At 32.6% G+C, this 21,956-nt stretch overlaps 1 protein-coding gene across 1 annotated transcript; it reads right to left on the bottom strand.

The window, feature by feature from the left end:
• Positions 1-399: 399 nt before the first annotated feature.
• Positions 400-10,695, bottom strand: LOC139528697 (structural maintenance of chromosomes protein 2-like). Its single transcript, XM_071324857.1, has 3 exons — positions 9,232-10,695; positions 1,878-1,928; positions 400-1,359 (listed from the first exon to the last, which is right to left on the bottom strand). The coding sequence occupies exons 1-3, from the start codon at positions 10,693-10,695 to the stop codon at positions 400-402; spliced, it is 2,475 nt and encodes an 824-aa protein (XP_071180958.1).
• Between the last annotated feature and the right edge of the window lie 11,261 nt (positions 10,696-21,956).

Genomic DNA, 21,956 nt, shown 5'->3' with positions numbered 1-21,956 from the left:
TTTTATGAAGGTTAGCAGTTGACACTGAAACGCGACAAAAACTGATTTTAAAGAAAGGTGCCAAGTCGCAGTGTAAAATCTTGTCTCTACCTCAATTTTTAGCCAAATCTTAAAAACTGTACCTCTTTTGTCAGTTTTTTAATGTTGAATATCTTAATAAGATCTCTGATGATGCAACATTGTATAAAATTTAGCAATTTCAAGCATAAAAAAATTAATCTTTATGCTTATTGCATACCAAAGACTTGATTAAAAAACTTGGTGATAGGGAATCAATTTCTTACATCTGATTTAACTATACATTTAATATATATGCCAAAATGTAACACGAAATCTTGATAAAAACAATAATTTGGTATATTCGCAAGAAAAAAACCAACGCGTTCAATACTTAGGCTACTACATGCATTTTACTATGTTGTCAATGGTCTTGTGTATCGTAAACTTTATATTATAAATGGATCTTGATTGTATCATCATTTGAGCTTGTTTTGCCTTTTTCTCAACTAGAACAATATCGTACTGTTTCGCTTCAATGTGCACTTCTCCAAAACTTTCTATATCGGGCATGACATTTTTGATAGAGGCGTTAATCTTAAATGAAAGAGAAAGTTGCCCCTTGTTTTCTTCCAGCGAGTGTAGGAATTTATCTTTGCTATTTACGTCTTTTTCTATCTGCTTCATCGAAAGAAACAACTGAAGGTCCGTCGCATGTTGCTTAATGTTCGAAATATTTCTCTGGCATTCTGCTATTTCTTTTTCTTTGATCTCTAAGGATGACAATAACTGACAAATTTTCGAGTTTTCTTTTTCTTCGACCTCATAGAGATGTTTCATCAAATTTTCTTGTAGTTTGTCGAGATGGTTGTTGATCTTTATTCTGGTATTCTTTATTTCTTTTTCTATTTCCATTCTCTTTTCTTTCAAATTCGACCGATTGTCCTGTAAATGCTGACGAACTTTTTGTAGATTTTCTGCTACTTCAACTAATGTCTCCTCTATCTCGGACAAGGCATAGGAGGTTTTGGCATTATCAATGACGTCATCTAAATTTACGATATCCCGGCACTCTGTATGACTTTCCACTATGCACTTGCTGCAGCAGGGACATTCATTCTTCTTACAATAAGTTTGAAAACTGTCATCGTGTTTGCTACAATACTGAGTAATTTTCCGGACATCGGTTGGTAATTTCTGGTATTCAACGATAGGTATCACCTCATGCCTTCTCGATGCTTTAGACACACCATGATGTTTCTGGCATTCTGTACAGAGTCCCTCGTCACATTTTATACACCAGACTATGGATGGTTTGTTAATGTGACGGCAGCTTTGAGATGATGTCCCATTAAGAATAAACTACAAAATATTGTTCAATAATCAATAATAAGTCATAGCATTAGATGTGATTCTAAAGTTAACAACCTGTTAAAGACAACAACACCCCATCAATCATCACCGTGGTTGCTTCATTGGTAATAGTTTATATTCCGAAAAAGAAATTATTCTCACTTATCTAATATCTACAAGTATTAAATTTAGTAATTCAAAATTATTGAGTGGAAAATAAAAGGCCGTCTTAAATCAAATTGAATAATTAAATATGAATTAAATTTGATGCAGCCTGTGAAACCTTGAATATCAAATATGTTGAATTGATATTAGTTAGGCATTTAAAACTTTTCTAAAAGATAGTAGGAAATTGAAATGTAGGTTAAGATATTCAGTTTAAATTCTAATTCGTAAACTCAAACGAACATAAAATATTTATCAAACAAGTTGAAACAACCACAAACTATTACACGGGAGAATCCACTTGCAGAGACAAATTTTATTATAAATATGAGTATAATATTGTTGAAAGTTCATATAAATACACAGCTATTAAGCAGCTTGTACTGGTTTCCCCATACTTGTGGTCCACAAATCTGAAAATAAATAATATGATTAATAATATTATTTATTTGGCAAAATACTACTGTACACTTTGACAGCAATGGCTTGAATGACTTTAAACCACCTTAGTTCACTCGTGCATTTACTCAATATCCCAATCAAACCTACCTTACTACAATTATCCAAACACGTATTAACTATAAACAAACAACATTTTACATGTTCGATTTTGTTCAACTTTGATAAATACATTTAATTATGTTCGTCATAAAGTTCATTATCTTTGGGTTCCATATACGGCGATTGTTATTTTGAAACACAGATTTATTTGTGGAGAGCCAATTGTGTCCATCGATCATCTGGCCTTGCAGTCATAATAATTTTGAGCACGATTACCGTACTCAGAATCAGAAATCAACCAATCAACACACTGGATTTTGTGTTAAGAACCGTGTTTTCTCCAAGTACCGAGTTGATTTATGACCGTGAGCCTCGATTTCTAGTATAAGTTGGATAATGTTCATTTATTATTGGTGATCTAATTTCAACACCACCAAACGTAATCGTACTATGTTTCAGTACAATTAAGGAGGACAACGATATTTAAAAACGTTCGTGTCAAGTGGACACGTAGATAAATCAATTAAACATTTTAGACATTGAATTATTATTTTCTCTTTAAATGAAAAGAGAATAAGCTCAATCCGGTTCGGTTATTAGGTACTTGTTTTTCGTGTTATATTTGTACAGAATTAGAATAGAGGATAATCGTCACTGACATTATTTTGTAACTATCTAAAACAATTAAACAATTTTTATTTCAGTCCAAAAGCTATGTTTAGTCTTAACTGTTACTTCACGTTTTGTGTCTTTTGTGAATGTTTCTGGGTACAGCAATGGCCCATTGTACCTTTTTCTGAGCACAGAGATACATATATACCTACATTTAGTACAATTTTGCTCGTACATAATCATGAAGAAAGGAATAATCATTCTCTTACATATACTAATCTCATGTGTACACCAGTTTTAATTACCTGTACATGAAATATATTGAGTTCGCATGCGTAAACTTCATATAGGAGTAATGTAAGCGATCACTTGATCATTACATAGAATTGAATGAATATCTTTCAGTTTATTCCAATTACATTTAGACTTTGGTAAAATTGTGTCAGAATTTAATCAAACAACTATATATATGTTTTCTTTAGAAATAGAGTGTATGAAATTTCCTACATTAAGTTTCAAAAATCAAATTATTGTTTCTGTATATTTTGAATAACAACTGTTTGTTTGTCATTGTTTTCACCCCTACCCCTCCCGAAGAAAAAAAGAACCATTGAAACAAATTCTATGGTGTTTTCCTTGGAAAACAAGTGAAGTGTGCCTCGCATGCGACCATACGAGACAGAGGGATTGCTTTTACGTTGACGGCTCCTGCGACGGCGTCAATAATTGTTTTAACGAGTTCTCCTTAAGTTAGTTTGATAGGTTTACTAGTGATAGGTCAATGATATTTTGTATATAAAGACGCATTACTATAAGTACTTAACAATTTAACGACTATTTTGGTTGATATGCCACTAAAGTCATGGCCATGCGAAATGGAATTAATAAGCAATTTTTCTAATTCAAAGTTTCTACTTAATTTAGTTTGATAAGATCTATTTGTGATAGATCAAAGACATTTTTTATAAAATCACAATACTATCGATCAGTACAGGTTGACGACTTTTTCAGATCCTGCTCTCAGGACATGGTCCAGTGACTTTGAATTAAATTAGCAATTTTCAATTTTAAGAGACAATAACAATCAGAACCAAGGAATAAACAAAGACTCACAAAACCAAAGGACATAACATCAACAGTTATAAATAATAGATTAGAAACTACAGTTATTCCACTAAAAACCGGGAGTGAAATCCGGTGCTCCGGAAGGGTAAGCATTTCCTGCACCGTATACGACACCCGTCATCGTGTTATTTCTTTGTTCAGTTCGGTAATGATGGAAGGTTATTATGACTGAGGAAGAATATCAGATATGATTTCTGACACACTTTTGTCATAATGGCCAATCAGCTCATGATAGCGAGCGTAAAATTTCTTTAGTGATAACCTTTATTTGATTGATTCATAGCCCTGTCTTAGCAACTTTTGAGAAAGCAGTATTCCTCGTTCAACAAAATCAACGTACTTTGAGATAGTTCTAGAGTAACGTATCAATTGAGACACATATACTCCATATGCTGTTGCCGCTGGCATGTTGCTACACATAAATGTAAAGTTGACTATAGGAAAATCAAAGTTAAAAGTTTCTTTTGCTAAAGATAGTTTGATGAGAGATATATCAACGATAATTAATAAAATGTTGCATTACTATCAGTACATATCAGTTTGCCGATTATTTTAAGGACCTGCCTGCTATCACATTGTACAGTGACTTTAAGTTTGCAATTTGCTATGTTAATTTTTTCCTGCTTAAATTATATTAATAGAAACTACTTACAATAAACAACCATAAATGACTATATGAACATCTTAATTTGTGTAAAATTTTAGACATGTCTCTGTTTCAACATTTTATTTTCTATTTTAGATTGCCCCAACCCTTTCCGTTAATGACAATGTTCATTAAAAAAGGATTACTGTATTTTAAATCTTTTTCGTCTCCAAAAAAAAGAATGTGCCCTTATCTTCTCGCGAAATGTCCCTCCCTTGATAGCAGTCGAAAACCATGTTAATTGTTTTTGGTCATCCTGAACACGAATGGAATATTTTCTACTGGACGTAGATCAAATCGCATACAATCGATTAAAGAACCATCTATTTATTAATGAATCTGGTTGATTCCACTCAGTAACGAAAGTCCATGAGAATGATATGATTGATATTTTGAGTCTGAAAAGGGATTTGTAAGGAAATTTAATCGTTGTAATTACTGGGCAATATTTTGAGTTTCGGACAGTTAAATTGCAAATAACGTTAATATCTTTATCATCAATTGTATTTAATTAATGTTTTTTTCCTTAAATATGCATAATAAATTTCACATTCTGAATATCTTGTTTTATGAACACTTAACCCATGAAAGGCCTATATTTACTATCGACTGCATGTAATAAAAACATGATTTTACAACATGTGAACATTGATATTAGTAATGGGGAACGAAGGAATGTTTAGATTGCGTGTAAAGGACGAATTCAGCTCAAATTGACATTGCATTGTGTGAACACTTCTTAAGCACAGACCAAAAGTTGAAATAATACTCTTTTGTCGATGCCACTGCTAGGGGAGTTTTAATTCCCCGAGGGTATCACTAGCCCAGTAATCAGCACTTCTAGAAATACTAAGGCTTTTTTACCTCAGGAATAGATAACCTTATTTGTATTTGGCAACACGTTTAGGAATTTTGGTCCTCAATGCTCCTTAACTTCGTACTTTATTTGTCCTTTTTAAATATTTTGGATTCCAGCGTCACTGATGAGTCTTTTGTAGACAAAACGCGCGTCTGGCGCAAATACAAAATTTAATCCTGGTATCTATGATGATTTTAATAACAAATATATTTAGGTCATACTTATATTAGGGAAAATGGAAATCGTAATTAAAGAAGAATTAATCATTGAAATATCAAATAAAATAAGTACCTGTTATGCTGAAATGTTGAGTCTTGTTTACCTGAAAGGTTATATATCACGCGACTGAATAAGAAATTGATAAATTACGGGACAGTTCAAAATCCACCTACACAGATAGGGATGTTACTATTTTTAACATTTTTACTACGGATCAGGGTTCTGTGAAAGACTATAACCAGTATTCATAAAAACATTCCATTGACATATGGAGCTAAAGACAGTGTTACTGTTTTATCAAATGATGTCAAGTCGTCTACAAAAAAAACATTTGTACTAAAAAAAAGTATAAATATATTTTTATATTTATGTAATCATAGATTCCATTGTACAATGTACATGTATGTGCGTATCTATGTGTATATAAATAAATCCACACCTGGCCATGGTGATCGGTTTATTTGATAATCGCTTATTTACAAAATTCTAATCTTGACGTTATATAAAATGGCTAGACAATTCCCTTTTTCATTTCGGGTTATTTATAGAAAAGAGTATCAGTGAAATAGTAATATGGATGAATTTATTTTCTCTTTCATAAAATTATAAGATATAAAAGATAGAATAAATACCTTTGCTCATTGTTGAAGGCCGTACGTTGACCTATATTTGTTACTGTCTGTGTCTTTTTTGTCTTTTGTGGATAGTTGTCTCATTGGCAATCATACCGCATTTTCTTTTTTATATTTCACATAAACATGTTTAACCCCGCCGCATTTTTGCGTCTGTCCCAAGTCAGGAGCCTCTGGCCTTTGTTAGTCTTGTATTATTTTTAATTTTAGTTTCTTGTGTACAATTTGGAGTTTAGTATGGCATTCATTATCACTGAACTAGTATATATATTTGTTTAGGGGCCAGATGAAGGACGCCTCCGGGTGCGGGAATTTTTCGCTGCATTGAAGACCTGTTGGTGACCTTCTGCTGTTGTCTGTTCTTCTATGGTCGAATTTTTGTCTCTTTGACACTTTCCCCATTTTCATTCTCAATTTTATTTCAGATTACTATTGTATTGATTACATTTATCGAGCAAACTTTGTAATGCCTTAGATAGAGCAATTAAAAGAAAAGCCAGTGTTAACTGTGTAGTAATATTGTGCATCATTGGTACTAAATAAGGAGCTTGTGATTGATAATATAATGAAACTATATATATATATATATATATATATATATGAAACATAACTAATTGTGTTGATCATTTTTTCAGTCTGTGCTCGAAAATTAAATCGCAAAAACAGATTGGTATTCAAGACAGTGTAAGCAGATGCTCTACTATCATGAGCAACACAACAGTTGCCACATGTTAAGCAGGATCTGCTTACCTTTCAGGAGCACCTTAGATCACCCCAAGTTTTGGTGGGGTTCTTAGTCTTTAGTTTTGTATGTTGTGTTTTGTGTACTACTGTGTGTCTGCTTTTCTGTTTTATTTTAGGCATGGCGTTGACAGGTTATTTTCAATTTATGAGTGTGAATGTCCCTTTGGTATTTGTTGCCCCTCTTTTATATCTTCCGTCTCCCGGACATATACTTCCCCTGTCCTTGTCTATTATTAATTTTAGCATCTTGTGATTCAAAGATTTCATCAGTTTATCAGCAAATTAATAAGCCAGAAAATATCTTTGTTTCTTTGTCTGATTTTTTTTTATTTCAATTGCATACCTAAAATTATAAATCATTATTTGGAAAACAGACAGCAGATTGCGGTGAATAGAGAGAAAAAAGCCAATGTCGAATTTCATACAATTAAGTTTTTTAAACGAGGATATAATTGTTGCAAGAACGTCATATGGAAAATAGCCGTTGTAATTTTTATAAACGATGTTCCATTAATATGATTAAGGAAACCAAATATTAATCATTATCATGATCATTGTTTCCTTTAAACTTTTGGAAAAGATGACTTGAACTTTACAAATGAGAACAGTTGGTCAAAAAGATTCTTTCTAAGTAACAGACCTTTAACACAGAACAAGAACGGACATTCAAGTCCTGGAATATCGTATTAACTGGTTCATTGGATTTGTTGTGTCTCTAGAAGGTTGATTCTTAAAATATATAATTATGCAGTTGTCCTCTGCATACAAATATACACTGTTGTTCTGGGTTACATATATTACACCAAATTCGGTATAATTGAGGGAAACTCACGAAAGTATATACCACACTACAAAAAACAACATAGCAAAAACATTGGCCAAATCAATAATGTCCAGGAAACAGATTAATATAAGCTAACAGCTTGTTTCTGGATCCTATTAATTATTTCACTTGTATTATTATGTAAATGCCTATGTATGTACCTGAATATAATTAATAAAATATGTTTACACTAATAATGTTGATTCTTTTATTTTCGTGCGTCCCATTTTTGTGGTTTCAGGAAATCTAGCATTCTCGTGGATATAAGATTCCATTGTTTTATTTAAGTTAGCATAAATGGAAAAAATATATATATTTGAAAATTTATTTCGTGTTTCCCTGAAGCAACAAAAACTACGAAAATTGGTACCCGATGAATAATTACGAATCTACAGTATTAGAAAGCATAATTCATATTCGATTGAAAATATAAGATGTAGCTGCTTAAACAAACAAGATTCTCGTCTGTGACTTCCTAATGACACATTTGAAGATTTTTATTTATAGTGGACTTCGGTGTTGAATGTCACTTTTTAATAAATTGACAACTTTAATTTTACAATCAATTGGGATACTTCGTACTTTGCTTGATGTTAAGTATAAACTTCAGTCTGTAGTCGAAGGCCATAATAATACATGTGAATGGTTTTGTTTTTTTATGATACGTTGTTCTTATGTTGCGTCGATAGAAAATGTCAGCTTGGCGCTTTTTTCAAATCATTGAAAACGTGATTCTTTGTGCCTAACTTGTATGCATTTCGAAGCGTGTTTTTTGGCTTTTTATAACAATATTACTGGCGTATTCCTTCCTTTTAATATTTGAATATCATATTAATTATTTTTCTTTAATGATGTATGATAACTTTAGCCATACGTTTATTTATACACATCATTATGTCTGTGGAGAATGGAGATATATCAAATTGGAGACCAATGGAATTGATTTTTTGATTTGAATACTGGTGTTCTTATTCTACGAAACTAATTAAAATAACAATCAAAGTGCAAAAGGTATACCTGAACAAACATTGGCGATTTCACATATTTAAACACATGTCAAAGTAGTTTGCGACCATAGACTGCCTATTTCAATCTAGAACTTTTTCAAAATGTGAATCGCATTTGCGCTGATAGAGACACTGTCACATATTTATTTTGTAAACCCAAACAAATCCCTAGATAAATCAAAACATAGATTATTATCAATATTTTTCGTTCCACCTTGTGTTTCAATCAAATACTTATTTGTAATATAATTTGACAAAATAGACAAAACAGGTTTCTGTATTCCAGTTATTATGTATGAAATATCTAAGATAATGATCTAATGAACTGTTAACTCTTCAGATAAAACTAAACAAATGAGCGTTGTTTTTCCAGTTCGCGACTAACAACTGATTCTTAAAACCACTATAATGAACTGACATAGGATATTTTAGACAATCACTTGCTGTCATTATTTCTCTATGGCGTGTTCCATCAGGGGAGATAACTACAACGTTGTGTGAATCACTCCCCACTACGTACACATTGCCATCATTGTCTACATCAATACCCTCAGGTTTCTGCAGAACGCCTTCATTTTGAAATTTCCATTGTAGTTGACCTTGTAGATTATAACACGTAACTGTATTTTTTCCACTATTTGTGTGATATGATATAATTTGTCCTTAAAAGTTGCAATGTAACAGTCATTAGGCATGTTGTCCCGAACTATGTCATTTGTAGATTCGTCGTTGAGATTGATCATTCGTATACCTTTGTCTCCACCGTAATAAATCAATCGATTATCTTTTACTGCTATGCCAAAACTGGACGAATCAAGTGAAATGGTTTTCTTGATTTGTTTCCTCTCCACGTCTATAATGGTAATACACTTTGATGTACCAGTTGTAACAGCTAATGTATTGTCCTCGCTGATGTGTACTATATCACACGGGAAAACGGGCAACTTCACCTCGAAGTCTTGTAATCCTTTGTCGCTAAATACCTTTACTGTCTGTTCAATGTGGAAGGTAAAGGCCATTCTACCATCCAGCAGCATGCAACATCCGTATATGAATTCTCCTTGAGTGTAAATTGTCTCGCGTAACATTAGTTTCAAATATTCAATGGATCTTGATTGTATCATCGTTTGGGCTTGTTGGGCCTTTTTCTCGATTAGAACAATATCGTACGGTTTCGCTTCAATATGCACTTCTCCAAAACTTTTTATGTCGGACATGATATTTTTGATAGAGGCATTGATCTTAAATGAAAGAGAAAGTTGCCCCTCGTTTTCTACCAGCGAGTGTAGGAATTTATCTTTGCTATTTACGTCTTTTTCTATCTGCTTCATTGAAAGAAACAACTGAAGGTCCGTCGCATGTTGCTTGATGTTCGAAACATTTCTCTGGTATTCTGCTATTTCTTTTTCCTTTATCTCTAAGGATGAAACTAATTGACAAATTTTCAAGTTATCTTTTTCTTCGACCTCAAAGAGTTGTTTCAGAAAATCTTCTTGTAGTTTGTCGAGATGGTGGTTGATCATTATTCGGGTCTTCTTTATTTCTTTTTCTAATTCCATTCTCTTATCTTTCAAATTCGATCGATTGTCTTGTATATGCTGACGAACTTTTTGTAGATTTTCTGCAACTTCAACTAATGTTTCCTCTATCTCGCACAAGGCATTGGAGGTTTTGACATTATGAATGACGTCATCTAAATTTACGATATCCCGACATTCTGAATGGCTTTCAACTATGCACTTGCTGCAGCAGGGACATTCATGCTTCTTGCAATAAATTTGAAACTTTTCATCGTGTTTGCTACAATACTGAGTAATTTTAAGAACATCGGGTGGTAATTTCTGGTATTCAATAATAGGAATCACTTTATGTCTTCTGGATGCTTTAGACAGACCATGATGTTCCTGGCATTCTGTACATAGTCCCTCGTCACATTCTGTACACCAGACTATGGATGGTTTTGTGATGTGACGGAGGTCACAAACTCCACAACTTTGAGAGGATGTCGCCATTTAACATACACTACAAAAAAATGCAATCATTAATGATAAGTCATAACAATAGTTGTTTATAAAGTTTAAAATATGTTAAAGACAACAATATCCCACCAATCACGTCATCGATGGCTTCATTTTAAATATCTAATATTCCTAAATTGACATCAATCTTATTTATCTCATTAACACAAGTATTTCATTTCCAGAAATAAAAATATATCATATTAGTTGCAGCTTGTGCAGGAAAATGGCAGTTGTTATCTTATAGGTTGTTTCTATGTATGTTGCATTGTCTTTTATTTTTTGTTGCACGTCAGTGTTTCTGTTGTTTCGATGTTTTCCTCTGCTATTTGACGTGTTTCCTCGGTTTTAGTTTATAACCCGGATTTGTTTTCTCTGATTCGATTGATGACTTTAGAACAGCGGTATACACTTTTATGCGGCCAAGCGAAAGCAAAGGTAGTGCGACGTAATCAGTCAAACAAATTTTATTAGATTAACTCGTAAAGGAACAATCGTTTTCATTGGCCAATTCAAACCTTCGCCCTCACACCTGCGAAAATAGAACACGCGTACTATAAGTTGAATGGACTGATCAGTATTCACGTAGCCGGTCAAGGTTGTTATAACCACCATCGTCGTATTCACGTACATAATGGTGTTCTTGATAATCCCATAGCAATTCTAGCTTTTCAATGATACGTGTATGTGCATGTAAAATTCATTGAATTTATAATTTTGTGCACTAGTAAAATTTTAAAGTTAAAAATCTTAAGATTTTACATCGAAATATTTAATTCAACTTTCTCCTCTCAGTTGTTTCTGGATTAAGAGACTGACCATTTTATTTTGATGGGAGGGTGGACTTTGATGAAACAGTTAGTTCTCTTTGTATTCTCTGGCCTGTCTTTTTATTTTTAGTCTATTTGGTCCTGCTGTTTTAGTTTTTATATGGTTGTCCGGTTGTTTTTTTTTTTACATAAATCGTTATTCGGTCTTTTTGCTAAGTTGCTCATCCTGCCTTTTTATATATTTTGCAAGTTTTAGGTATTCGACTAAGAATAGTGTGATTTTTTTTGTAATTCAGTTTACTTCAGATAATTTTGAGAAAAAATTCCGAAATTCTAAGTAAATTCAGAACATGTAACCAACCATACTTTGTTAAGAGAGAAAAAGAGATGGCAAACCATGGCACAGTGGAAAGATATGTACTTAATAAACTCCAGCGATATACTTACTGAATTTTATAAGTTAACTGTTTTGCTATTCTCGGTTGAAATTCGAACGTAGATTATATATTTGTAAATATCTAAATAGTGACAGAGAAAACAATCAGTTTTTAAAAGCGTGTTTATTCATTAAATGTATAATTGATAAAAAAAAGTGGACCCCTTCTAGTACATGCATTCAGTCATACTTATTAATAATTTCTTAATATTTCGTTTATCAGTTTATCTTACATGTATGATTTTGTATTTCATTTTAAATACGCATGCATACTTCACGTCACTTTGGAGGATAGTTAACAATGTTATGCATATCACTTTCTTACGGTATTAAATTAAAGGAGAGGTTTTTAGCCAATTTAAATCGAAAACAGTACATTTATATTGTTCCTTATAAGCTACGATAAGAATTTTTTTTTAGTTCCACACATACAAACGAAAAATCTTCGCCGATGTAACATTTCAATCCTTTTTACACCAAAATGCCTTCACTGAATTCATTTGAATTTCGTGGTGATCATGATAGACAGTAGTACATTAGATACTACGTCTTCATTTACGTGCACAAATGATACGATTATAATTTTTGTTTTTGTTTCTATATTTCGGGGACAATTTGCGCCGTTTATGATACGTAAATTCTTCATGACCATTCCAACGCTTAGCTACTGTGTAACTTTCTGTATCTTCGTTTTATAGCATGAAAACACTAAAAGAGGAATATGAAACCCATTATATCTTTTTGTGTGTGTGTAATTATTGTAATGGATCAGCATTATGAGATCCTTATTATAAGTAACAACGACATTGAAAGAAATTAAAAGTGGTTACTTAATCATGTATAAAAGCGGCACAGGGATTTTATTTTATCCTTAGTATGTTTCATAATGCTGTACATTATGTACACGATAGTTATGTTGCTGCAGTATAATATTTCGACACACAAATTTGAAATTCACAAAACATTTATTTAATTCTTTTGATCAAAGGTTTGTAAACTATACATTGTCAAATCCTTGTTATTACGTTCGTAGTAACTTAGTACATTCCATAGTCAGTCACCTGTGTCAATTCAAGTGCAAACTACAAATGTTATTGTATTTGAATCTTTCGGCCAATGAAATGAGACGTTACTAGTTGTTTGTTTGTTAACAAAAACTTTAAAAGCCTCCCAAATAAATCAAAATTAATATGGTTAATGTCATCTGAGGATAATGTTATAATTAAACTAGAGGCTCTAAAGAGCCTGTGTCGCTCACCTTGGTCTATGTGAATATTAAACAATGGACACAGATGGATTCATGACAAAAAAGTGTTTTGGTGATGGTGATGTGTTTGTAGATCTTACTTTACTAAACATTCTTGCTGCTTACAATTATCTCTATCTATAACAGTACTTTCTGTGGAAAATATTATTGAAAATCTTCAAATTTTAAGAAAATTGTTAAAAATGGACTATGAAGGGCAATAACTCCTTAGGGGGTCAATTGGCTATTTTGGTCATAGTGACTTATTTTTAGTTCTTACTTTGCTGTACATTATTGCTGTTTACAGTTTATCTCTATCTATAATAATATTCAAGATAACAAAAAAAACAGCAAAATTTCCTCAAAATTACCAATTCAGGGGCAGCAACCTAACAACCGATTATCCAATTCATCTGAAAATTCCAGGGCAGATAGATCGTGACCTGATAAACAATTTTACTTCCTGTCAGATTTGCTCTTAATGCTTTGGTTTTTGAGTTATAAGCCAAAAACTGCATTTTACCCCCCATGTTCTATTTTTAGCCATGGCGGCCATCTTGGTTTGTTGGCCGAGTTACCGGACACATTTTTTTAACTAGATACCCCAATTATGGCTAAGTTTGGTTAAATTTGGCCCAGTAGTTTCAGAGGAGAAGATTTTTCTAAAAGATTACTAAGATTTACGAAAAATGGTTTAAAATTGACTATAAAGGGCAATAACTCCTAAATTGGTCAACTGACCATTTTGGTCATGTTGACTTATTTGTAGATCTTACTTTGTTGTACATTATTGCTGTGTACAGTTTATCTCAATCTATAATAATATTCAAGATAATAACCAAAAACAGCAAAATTTCCTTAAAATTACCATTTCAGGGGCAGTAACCCTACAACGGAATGTCCGATTCATCTGAAAATTTCAGGGCAGACAGATCTTGACCTGATGAACAATTTTACCCCATGTCAGATTTGCTCTAAATGCTTTGGTTTTTGAGTTATAACCCAAAAACTGCATTTTACCCCTATGTTCTATTTTTAGCCATGGCGGCCATCTTGGTTGGTTGGCCGGGTCACGCCAGACATTTTTTAAACTAGATACCCCAATGATGATTGTGGCCAAGTTTGGTTTAATTTGGCCCAGTAGTTTCAGAGGAGAAGATTTTTGTAAAAGTTAACGACGACGGACGACGACGACGACGGACGCAAAGTGATGGTAAAAGCTCACTTGGCCCTTCGGGCCACGTGAGCTAAAAAGTAAGTTTATTATTGTGTACTTTATTCAAAGAGAGAAAATTAATTCTAGATACAGTTTAGTCACCGGTAGTTTGTCCATCTATATTATATTGTAAAACTATATATATATATATATCTTTTCTGCAGAATTTATTTGGTTGAAAAAGACTTCACTTTGTTTAATTGCTAAATAATCGATGTAATCAATATGTAATCACTTATCTGAAATTGAACTTAATTGTACTGCTCAAATTATTGGGCGTCATAATTGACAATAAAAAAACTTTGTATTGTATTGTATTGTATTGTTTGTGATACGCCAGAATTTTATCAATGAACTATCACGCTAAAGTTGACTGTATTTCAGTGTACTATAGCTACTGTTGTCTTTAATAAACTGATATAAATCGGTCGTTTTAACTTTTTTTAGCGACAGTGGAAAATTGAAATATATACCTGAATAACATAGTTTTAAATAAATTAAATATCAAGCTTACTATCTCACTGGGGTAAAGCTGATGACCGTAACTGCATTCACGGTCATCCCAAGATGTCGGATGAAAAATTAGGTCAGTTTCTGTATTGTCTGTTAAAGTGTTTCTATATCATTTTCTTTACAAATCATACATTGAAACGATGTAAATTTATAAAAGAATCACTCGAAAATCACTAATTACTTGGTGTTTGGAGTATGTTTAAGTCCGACACATCATTTTGACGAATCCACTCCAAGCAGTTATCACACACCAGTAATAAGGGGCAGGACCTTTTTCGGGATGCGGGATCGGGTTTTTTTTTAAGCTCGGGATATCGAGATTGATCTTTCGGGATGTTGGGATTTTTTTTTTTAATTCGGGACCTCGGGACTTCATGTTTTTAAGCCCGGGATTTCGGGATCAGGACCCCTCCTACCCTCCGCTGTGAACGTCTGTATCGCATACCGTGCAATTCAATTCCGCGATATTCCTTTTAGAAGATAAGGAAATCTTTAATGTTACAAATGGAAGTTTTTAACGACCTTGACTGGCTATACAGCCCTTGCACGGTCGGTCTTTAATGTTTGCCATGCTTTCGGTGAGAAATACTATTTTACTCTCGCATTGTTGATATTCTCATCCGATCTTTTGGTTGAAAGCATGTGGTGTAGTTTCATGTTGTCTTTCAATATGATTGCATTGCCGTCCATTACGGATGTTAGGTTTACCTTAGACTTAGCAGTTAACAAACTTTGCTTCAGTTGATGTATCAATTTTTTAGAGTTGCTTTTGTATAGAGTTATAGCTATAGAGCTGTATGAAATTTGTGTCTTGATATTGTTTCATTTTCGTTTCAAACGCATCCCAAGTTTTTCATCCAAAACTAAATTGGTAAAATAAATCTCTTCATCCATTGTTCAAAGTATATAATGACAGTAATAAGAGAAGGTGTGCAGTTAAATACTTCAAAAAGTGAACACTTTATCAGCCCTAGTTCTCAACAACAAACTATATTTTTCGCATTAATTTTTACACTGCTAATCTGAGGTATTTTTATTACCTTTAAGATTAATATGTAAAACTACTTAAACATCATTTGTATAATAATAATACTTATTAATTATCATTATTACAAGTATTAATTAGTACATATGAAAGAATTAAGCAACACAGCTAAAGAAGATTTAAATTTAATAAATTTAGCGTACATTGCTGTTTTTCATGTAACAATAACATAATGTAACCGTAGCCTCAATAATTATTGTTACATTCGTAATTAATCGGTTCCTTGCCCAGCTTTGCATTCCGGCAATTAGTCTCCGATGTAACAATAATATTTTTATTATTGTTACATTTCCATGTAACCGTAGCCAGTGCCTTGAAAAAATCGTTAAGATGACCGTAAATCATAATCAAAATATTTTCAAGATGACCGTAACATAAAACAAGGATGACCGTGATTGGTAAAAAGATGACCGTAACTTGTAAAGGATGACCGTAATTTGTAAAGACTGACTGTAATTTATATAGGACGACCGTAACTTTTATAGGATGACCATCAATTCTAAGAAATATCCGTTTTGTATTCAAAGCTTTTTTGTTGAGTTTGTCGATCTCAATAGGGGCTCGGTTAGCGGATATAAATATGTTTCATAAATTTCTTTTTTTAAACTATAATATAATTGGCCATATTTAGGATTTATAACAATGATAGTAAATTGCATATTTCTCGTAAACAATGAAATATTTATTGATATCGACGTTAAAATTTTAACACAAATTTACAGCGATACGACGAAAATTTGAAGAAACATGAATGTGTCCCTAGTACACGGATGCCTCATCTACACTATCATTTTCTATGTTTAGTGGACTATGAAAATGGGATAAAACTGTAATCTTTTGTCGAGCAGTTGAAGGCTGTGCACCGCATGTCTTTTGGCAAATTCATTTTAAAAATTGAACCCTCTACTGTAAAAAAGATACATATGGTAATCTTTGCATTTGAAGCTATTTTCTTCTACCTATAGGATAAAACTTACATATTAATATGTGTATACCAACACGATTAATCATTTGATACAAAAAGATAGTTATATAAATACGGATATTTCTTAGAATTGAGGGTCATCCTTTAAAAGTTACGGTCATCATTTACAAATTACGGTCATCTTAAAAGCAGTTACGGTCAGCCTTGTTATGAATCGCTGATTCTGTTACGGTCATCTCGATTGTGATTTACGGTCATCTTGGCGATTTTTTCAAATCGAATTTCCCGTTTCATGCACATTTCTCAGAAGTAATTAGTGATTTCCGAGTGATTCTTTTATAAATTTACATCGTTTCAATGTATGATTTGTAAAGAAAATGATATAGAAATACTTTAACAGACAATACAGAAACTATGTTTAGTGGACTATGAAAATGGGATAAAACTGTAATTTGCCATTAGAATTAAAAAGATCATTCCATAGGAAAAATGTGTACTAAGTTTCAATTTTATTTAACTTGAAGCTGGACAAACAAACAGACGAACGGACGAACGTACGCACAGACCAGAAAAACATAATGCCAATAAATGGAGCATTAAAAACATTAATAATACAGACGAATATTTGGTAATCGAGCCCATGTGTATGGGTCCAGAGGAAGCAGATTAAAATCTTAATTTGTCTTGATATATGCAGGCGGAAACACTTTTGAAATAGAACAAAAGAATCGAAGCTCTGTGTTTATCGAGAAAGCGATAAAAGTTAACTGTAATGTTTGATATAGTAACAAAATTTTAAAAAGTTAATAGAAACAAATAAAACGACAATTTTCTTATTTTAAAAACACCATTTGCATAAGTTTTCAATGTATCTATTACATAGTAATGCAAAACAATAAGATATCAAGTCGACGACAGGGTTCTTATCGGGGCCTTTTATAGCTGACTATGCGGTATGGGCTTTGCTCATTGTTGAAGGCCTTACGGTTACCTATAGTTGTTAATGTTTGTGTCATTTTGGTCTTTTCTGGATAGCTGTCTCATTGGCAATAATACCACATCTTCTTTTTAATATATAGTATCTATAAGTTGGATGTAGAAATGCATAACCTCCGGGTTTTTTTTATCACGGACGGAGAACATATCAATCTTTTAGTTCAGAAATTTTCGTGTCTGCCCTTCCATTATGTGAATCAAGAAAAAATTCCCCAAAACAGGTAACGATTGTATCGAAAAGAGAAAAATCGAGTGCACCTTTTTTATGTTAGGGCATGTTTGAGGTGTATATTTTGTCTTTAAGACGTACAAAGCAAGAGTATTTTATATAGCATCTCGCTTCAGATTCTATCATTATTATATATCAAAGCTACAGGTTGACTTTATAACGTAAAAAAATGACAGTACGAAAAGATGAAATATATGGGTCAATTGAGATACCTATCTAATGAATCACAAAAACAGAGTAGGTGTGTTCGAATAGATATTTTTTCTAAAAGTACTTGACGACAGTCTTTTAATTTGGATGATGAAAATGTGTGTGTAATAACTAGGGTTTATAATCTTCAACCACTGAAAATGTTTAGTCTGCCCTTCCATGAAATATTTAATTAGAATTTTTTTAAATGCTTAAGAATTTTCAAAAATTCCATCTGACATCCAAACAGACAATATTTTTAAGTTGAATCAATGCAGACAAGATCATTAACTACTGCTCATTAGCTAGTAGATACATTTGTATTTCAAAATATAACTGACATATAACGATCGATCGTAACACCGCTATGTGGATAAATTTATCAGTTTTCAAGAGCAAACTGACCTAAGGGGGGGGCCGCTCCAGTCATGCTTCAATGATTCCCTATATAATCAACCAAATTTTTCCCACGAAAGGGGGGGCCCGGGCCCCCCAGGCCCCCCTTGGATCTGCCTATGAATATCAATGGGTGTACATGCAATATTTTGGCATTTTCAAAAAAAAATCTTTTGTCGAGCAGTTGAAGGCTGTGCACCGCATGTCTTTTGGCAAATTCATTTTAAAAATTGAACCCTCTACTGTAAAAAAGATACATATGGTAATCTTTGCATTTGAAGCTATTTTCTTCTACCTATAGGATAAAACTTTCATATTAATATGTGTATACCAACACGATTAATCATTTGATACAAAAAGATAGTTATATAAATACGGATATTTCTTAGAATTGAGGGTCATCCTTTAAAAGTTACGGTCATCATTTACAAATTACGGTCATCTTAAAAGCAGTTACGGTCAGCCTTGTTATGAATCGCTGATTCTGTTACGGTCATCTCGATTGTGATTTACGGTCATCTTGGCGATTTTTTCAAATCGAATTTCCCGTTTCATGCACATTTCTCAGAAGTAATTAGTGATTTCCGAGTGATTCTTTTATAAATTTACATCGTTTCAATGTATGATTTGTAAAGAAAATGATATAGAAATACTTTAACAGACAATACAGAAACTGACCTAATTTTTCATCCGACATCTTGGGATGACCGTGAATGCAGTTACGGTCATCAGCTTTACCCCAGTGCTATCTTAAAACTGTGATGTACTCTGTTTCTGTCGGTTTATTTTTTGGTTATTCGTGTAAACGTACGACGAGTATTTGTTTGAAACACACAGTTGTTTATCGCAATACCGAAGAGCCACTCATTTCCATCGACCATCTGACATTGAGGTCATAAATATTTTGAGCAGGATTATCGTAGACGGACTCATAAGTCAACCTGTTAACATACAGGATTTGGGTTTTCGGGCAAAAATTTTACCAACCGAGTACTAAGTAAAAAGAATAAGAGTTCAAATTTTAGTAATTTAAAAATTAAATAATGTTGATTTATAATTTATTGTTCCTTATGCCGTAACTACAATACCCTTCCCTTTTCACGAATGTGACCTACCAAATTAGACTATTTACTTGATTTGTAATAACATAAGAACATGACGGGAGCCACATGTCGAACAGGATATGCTTACCCTTCCGGAGCACCTGAGATCACCCCTGATTTTTGGTTGGGTTCGTGTTGCATACTCGTTAGTTTTCTATAGATATGTTGTGTCTTCTGTACTAATATTTGTCTGTTTGTCTTTTAATTTTTAGCCATGGCGTTGTCAGTTTATTTTCAATCTATGAGTTTGACTGTCCCTTTGGTATCTTTTGCCCCTCTTTGTTCATTAACTAGACAAATAAATGTAATTATGAATGTATTAAAAGACTAAACTTAATGCATGTCACAGTTCAATCGGACAAATAGATCAATTTATTTAATTTTCTAAATCATTTCATTCATATTCACAATAATGATTTTTTTTCGCTTTTAGATGGCTGTAAGTAAAAATAATATAACTGTGATATACCTCTTTTTTGTTTGCCAATTTTGTATTTAAAAAAAAATCTTATTTACCGGAGCTAGCAAACCTTTAGTATCTATTTGTTTATTTGGTGTTATATGGCCTCAGCTGATAAGTTTTTTTTCAATTTCTTTATTTTACATATCATAGGCATGCAAAGTTTCATTATTTAGCTCAATCTTTTATTTCTAATGCAGCATTTGATGTTTAAATATATTTTTATCTGTAGTTCAAACTACCTTGGTCCATTTATAAAGTTAATTGATTTTCACATATAATACTAGTAGTAAAATGGAATGAACTTACGTCCAGTAAACTAAGGTGAAGAGTAGTCAATATAAAATTGGGGAGACATAATTGTATTTTCGCCTTTCGCTGATTTTATTTTGTTAATACCAATCCAGTTTTCCTGGACTTTTATTTTTGCCAAAAGAGTGGCCTCCTGTTTGCTTAAGATGCATTACATTCAACTACAGATTCCGACTTGTAATCGGGGAGAAGTAGAGACAAGTTGCTTTTAAAAAAAAAGTTAATACGTGAACCTTAGAACTTTTTTTATGCTAATTCTTATTTCAACTAATTATAAATTATATCTCAGTATTTTCATGATCATGTGTGTGAAGGATAATATTTTCTTTTTATTGTAAATCATAACAATTTGGGTATGTTGAATGGTGTTAAATATAGAGTGAGGAGATAAATGTTGTTTTTATTTCGATTTTAATTTTTACCAACGTGAAAGATCAAACTACTACCAATGGATGACACTTCTAGGGTTCTTATTGGTAGAGGTTATATTTCACCTAAGTCCCTCAGTCATTTTATTTACTTTTCTGTTAAAAAAAAACCCCATATTAAATAGATATAGGAAGATGTGGTATGAGTGCCAATGAGACAGCTCTCCATCCAAGTAACAATTTATAAAAGTAAACCATTATTATAGGTCAAGTACGGCATTTAACACAGAGCATTGGCTCACACCGAATAGCGAGATATAAAGGGCCCCGAAAATTACTTGTATATACTGTATAAAACCATTCGAATTGGAAACTAACGGTCTAATCTATATTAAAACGAAAAACGAGAAACGAGAAACACGTTTGAACTACATAAACAGACGACAATTACTGTACATCAGATTCCTGACTAAGGACAGGTGAAAATATTTGCAGCGGGATTTTGTTTCATAGAATGTGGAATGTTTATTCCTACCAATAAGACAAAATCTTCTTACTAATCATTTGTTTGTGCATGCAGTAAAACCCTGTTCCACATTAGAAATGGGTTTGAATCCAGCTTATACATTCAATTTGCTGCTTGTACATGCATACTTAATATACCTGTTCAAATTCAGGAGAATGATTTTTTTTTGTTTTTTGCTTAATATTATCGTGTCTGCTTTTCGTACAAAAAATTGCCATTAATTTGATAATTGTGAAAATATACCACCCATGGGCCCTCTTACATGTATAACTTGTTTGTATAACTGTCTATTAAACCCAAATTCATCGATTCTTAGAAATAATTTAAAAAATGCAGTTTAACCTTTTTTGTTGGGAATCTTTAAAAGATATTCGTGTGTATCAATTAATTCTACTGCATTGATAACCGTTAGTTTAAACATATTTTATTTGCATAACGGCCAATCAGCTCATGATAGCGACCGTAAAATTTCTTTAGTTATGACCTTAATTTGATTGATTCATAGCCCTGTCTTAGCAACTTTTG

Source organism: Mytilus edulis, chromosome 1 (assembly GCF_963676685.1).
Source record: "Mytilus edulis chromosome 1, xbMytEdul2.2, whole genome shotgun sequence".
NCBI lineage: Eukaryota > Metazoa > Mollusca > Bivalvia > Mytilida > Mytilidae > Mytilus > Mytilus edulis.
Note: the sequence above shows the minus strand (reverse complement) of the source record. Positions and strands in the feature narration are given on the sequence as shown.

Coding starts and splice junctions, on each gene's coding strand:
- LOC139528697 (XM_071324857.1), bottom strand. CDS start 10,695: ATGGCGACATCCTCTCAAAGTTGTGGAGTTTGTGACCTCCGTCACATC. Junction 1,929..9,231: donor CGTTCTGCAGAAACCTGAGG/GTATTGATGTAG, acceptor ATTTATTTTCAG/ATTTGTGGACCACAAGTATG. Junction 1,360..1,877: donor ACAAGCTGCTTAATAGCTGT/GTATTTATATGA, acceptor AATATTTTGTAG/TTTATTCTTAATGGGACATC.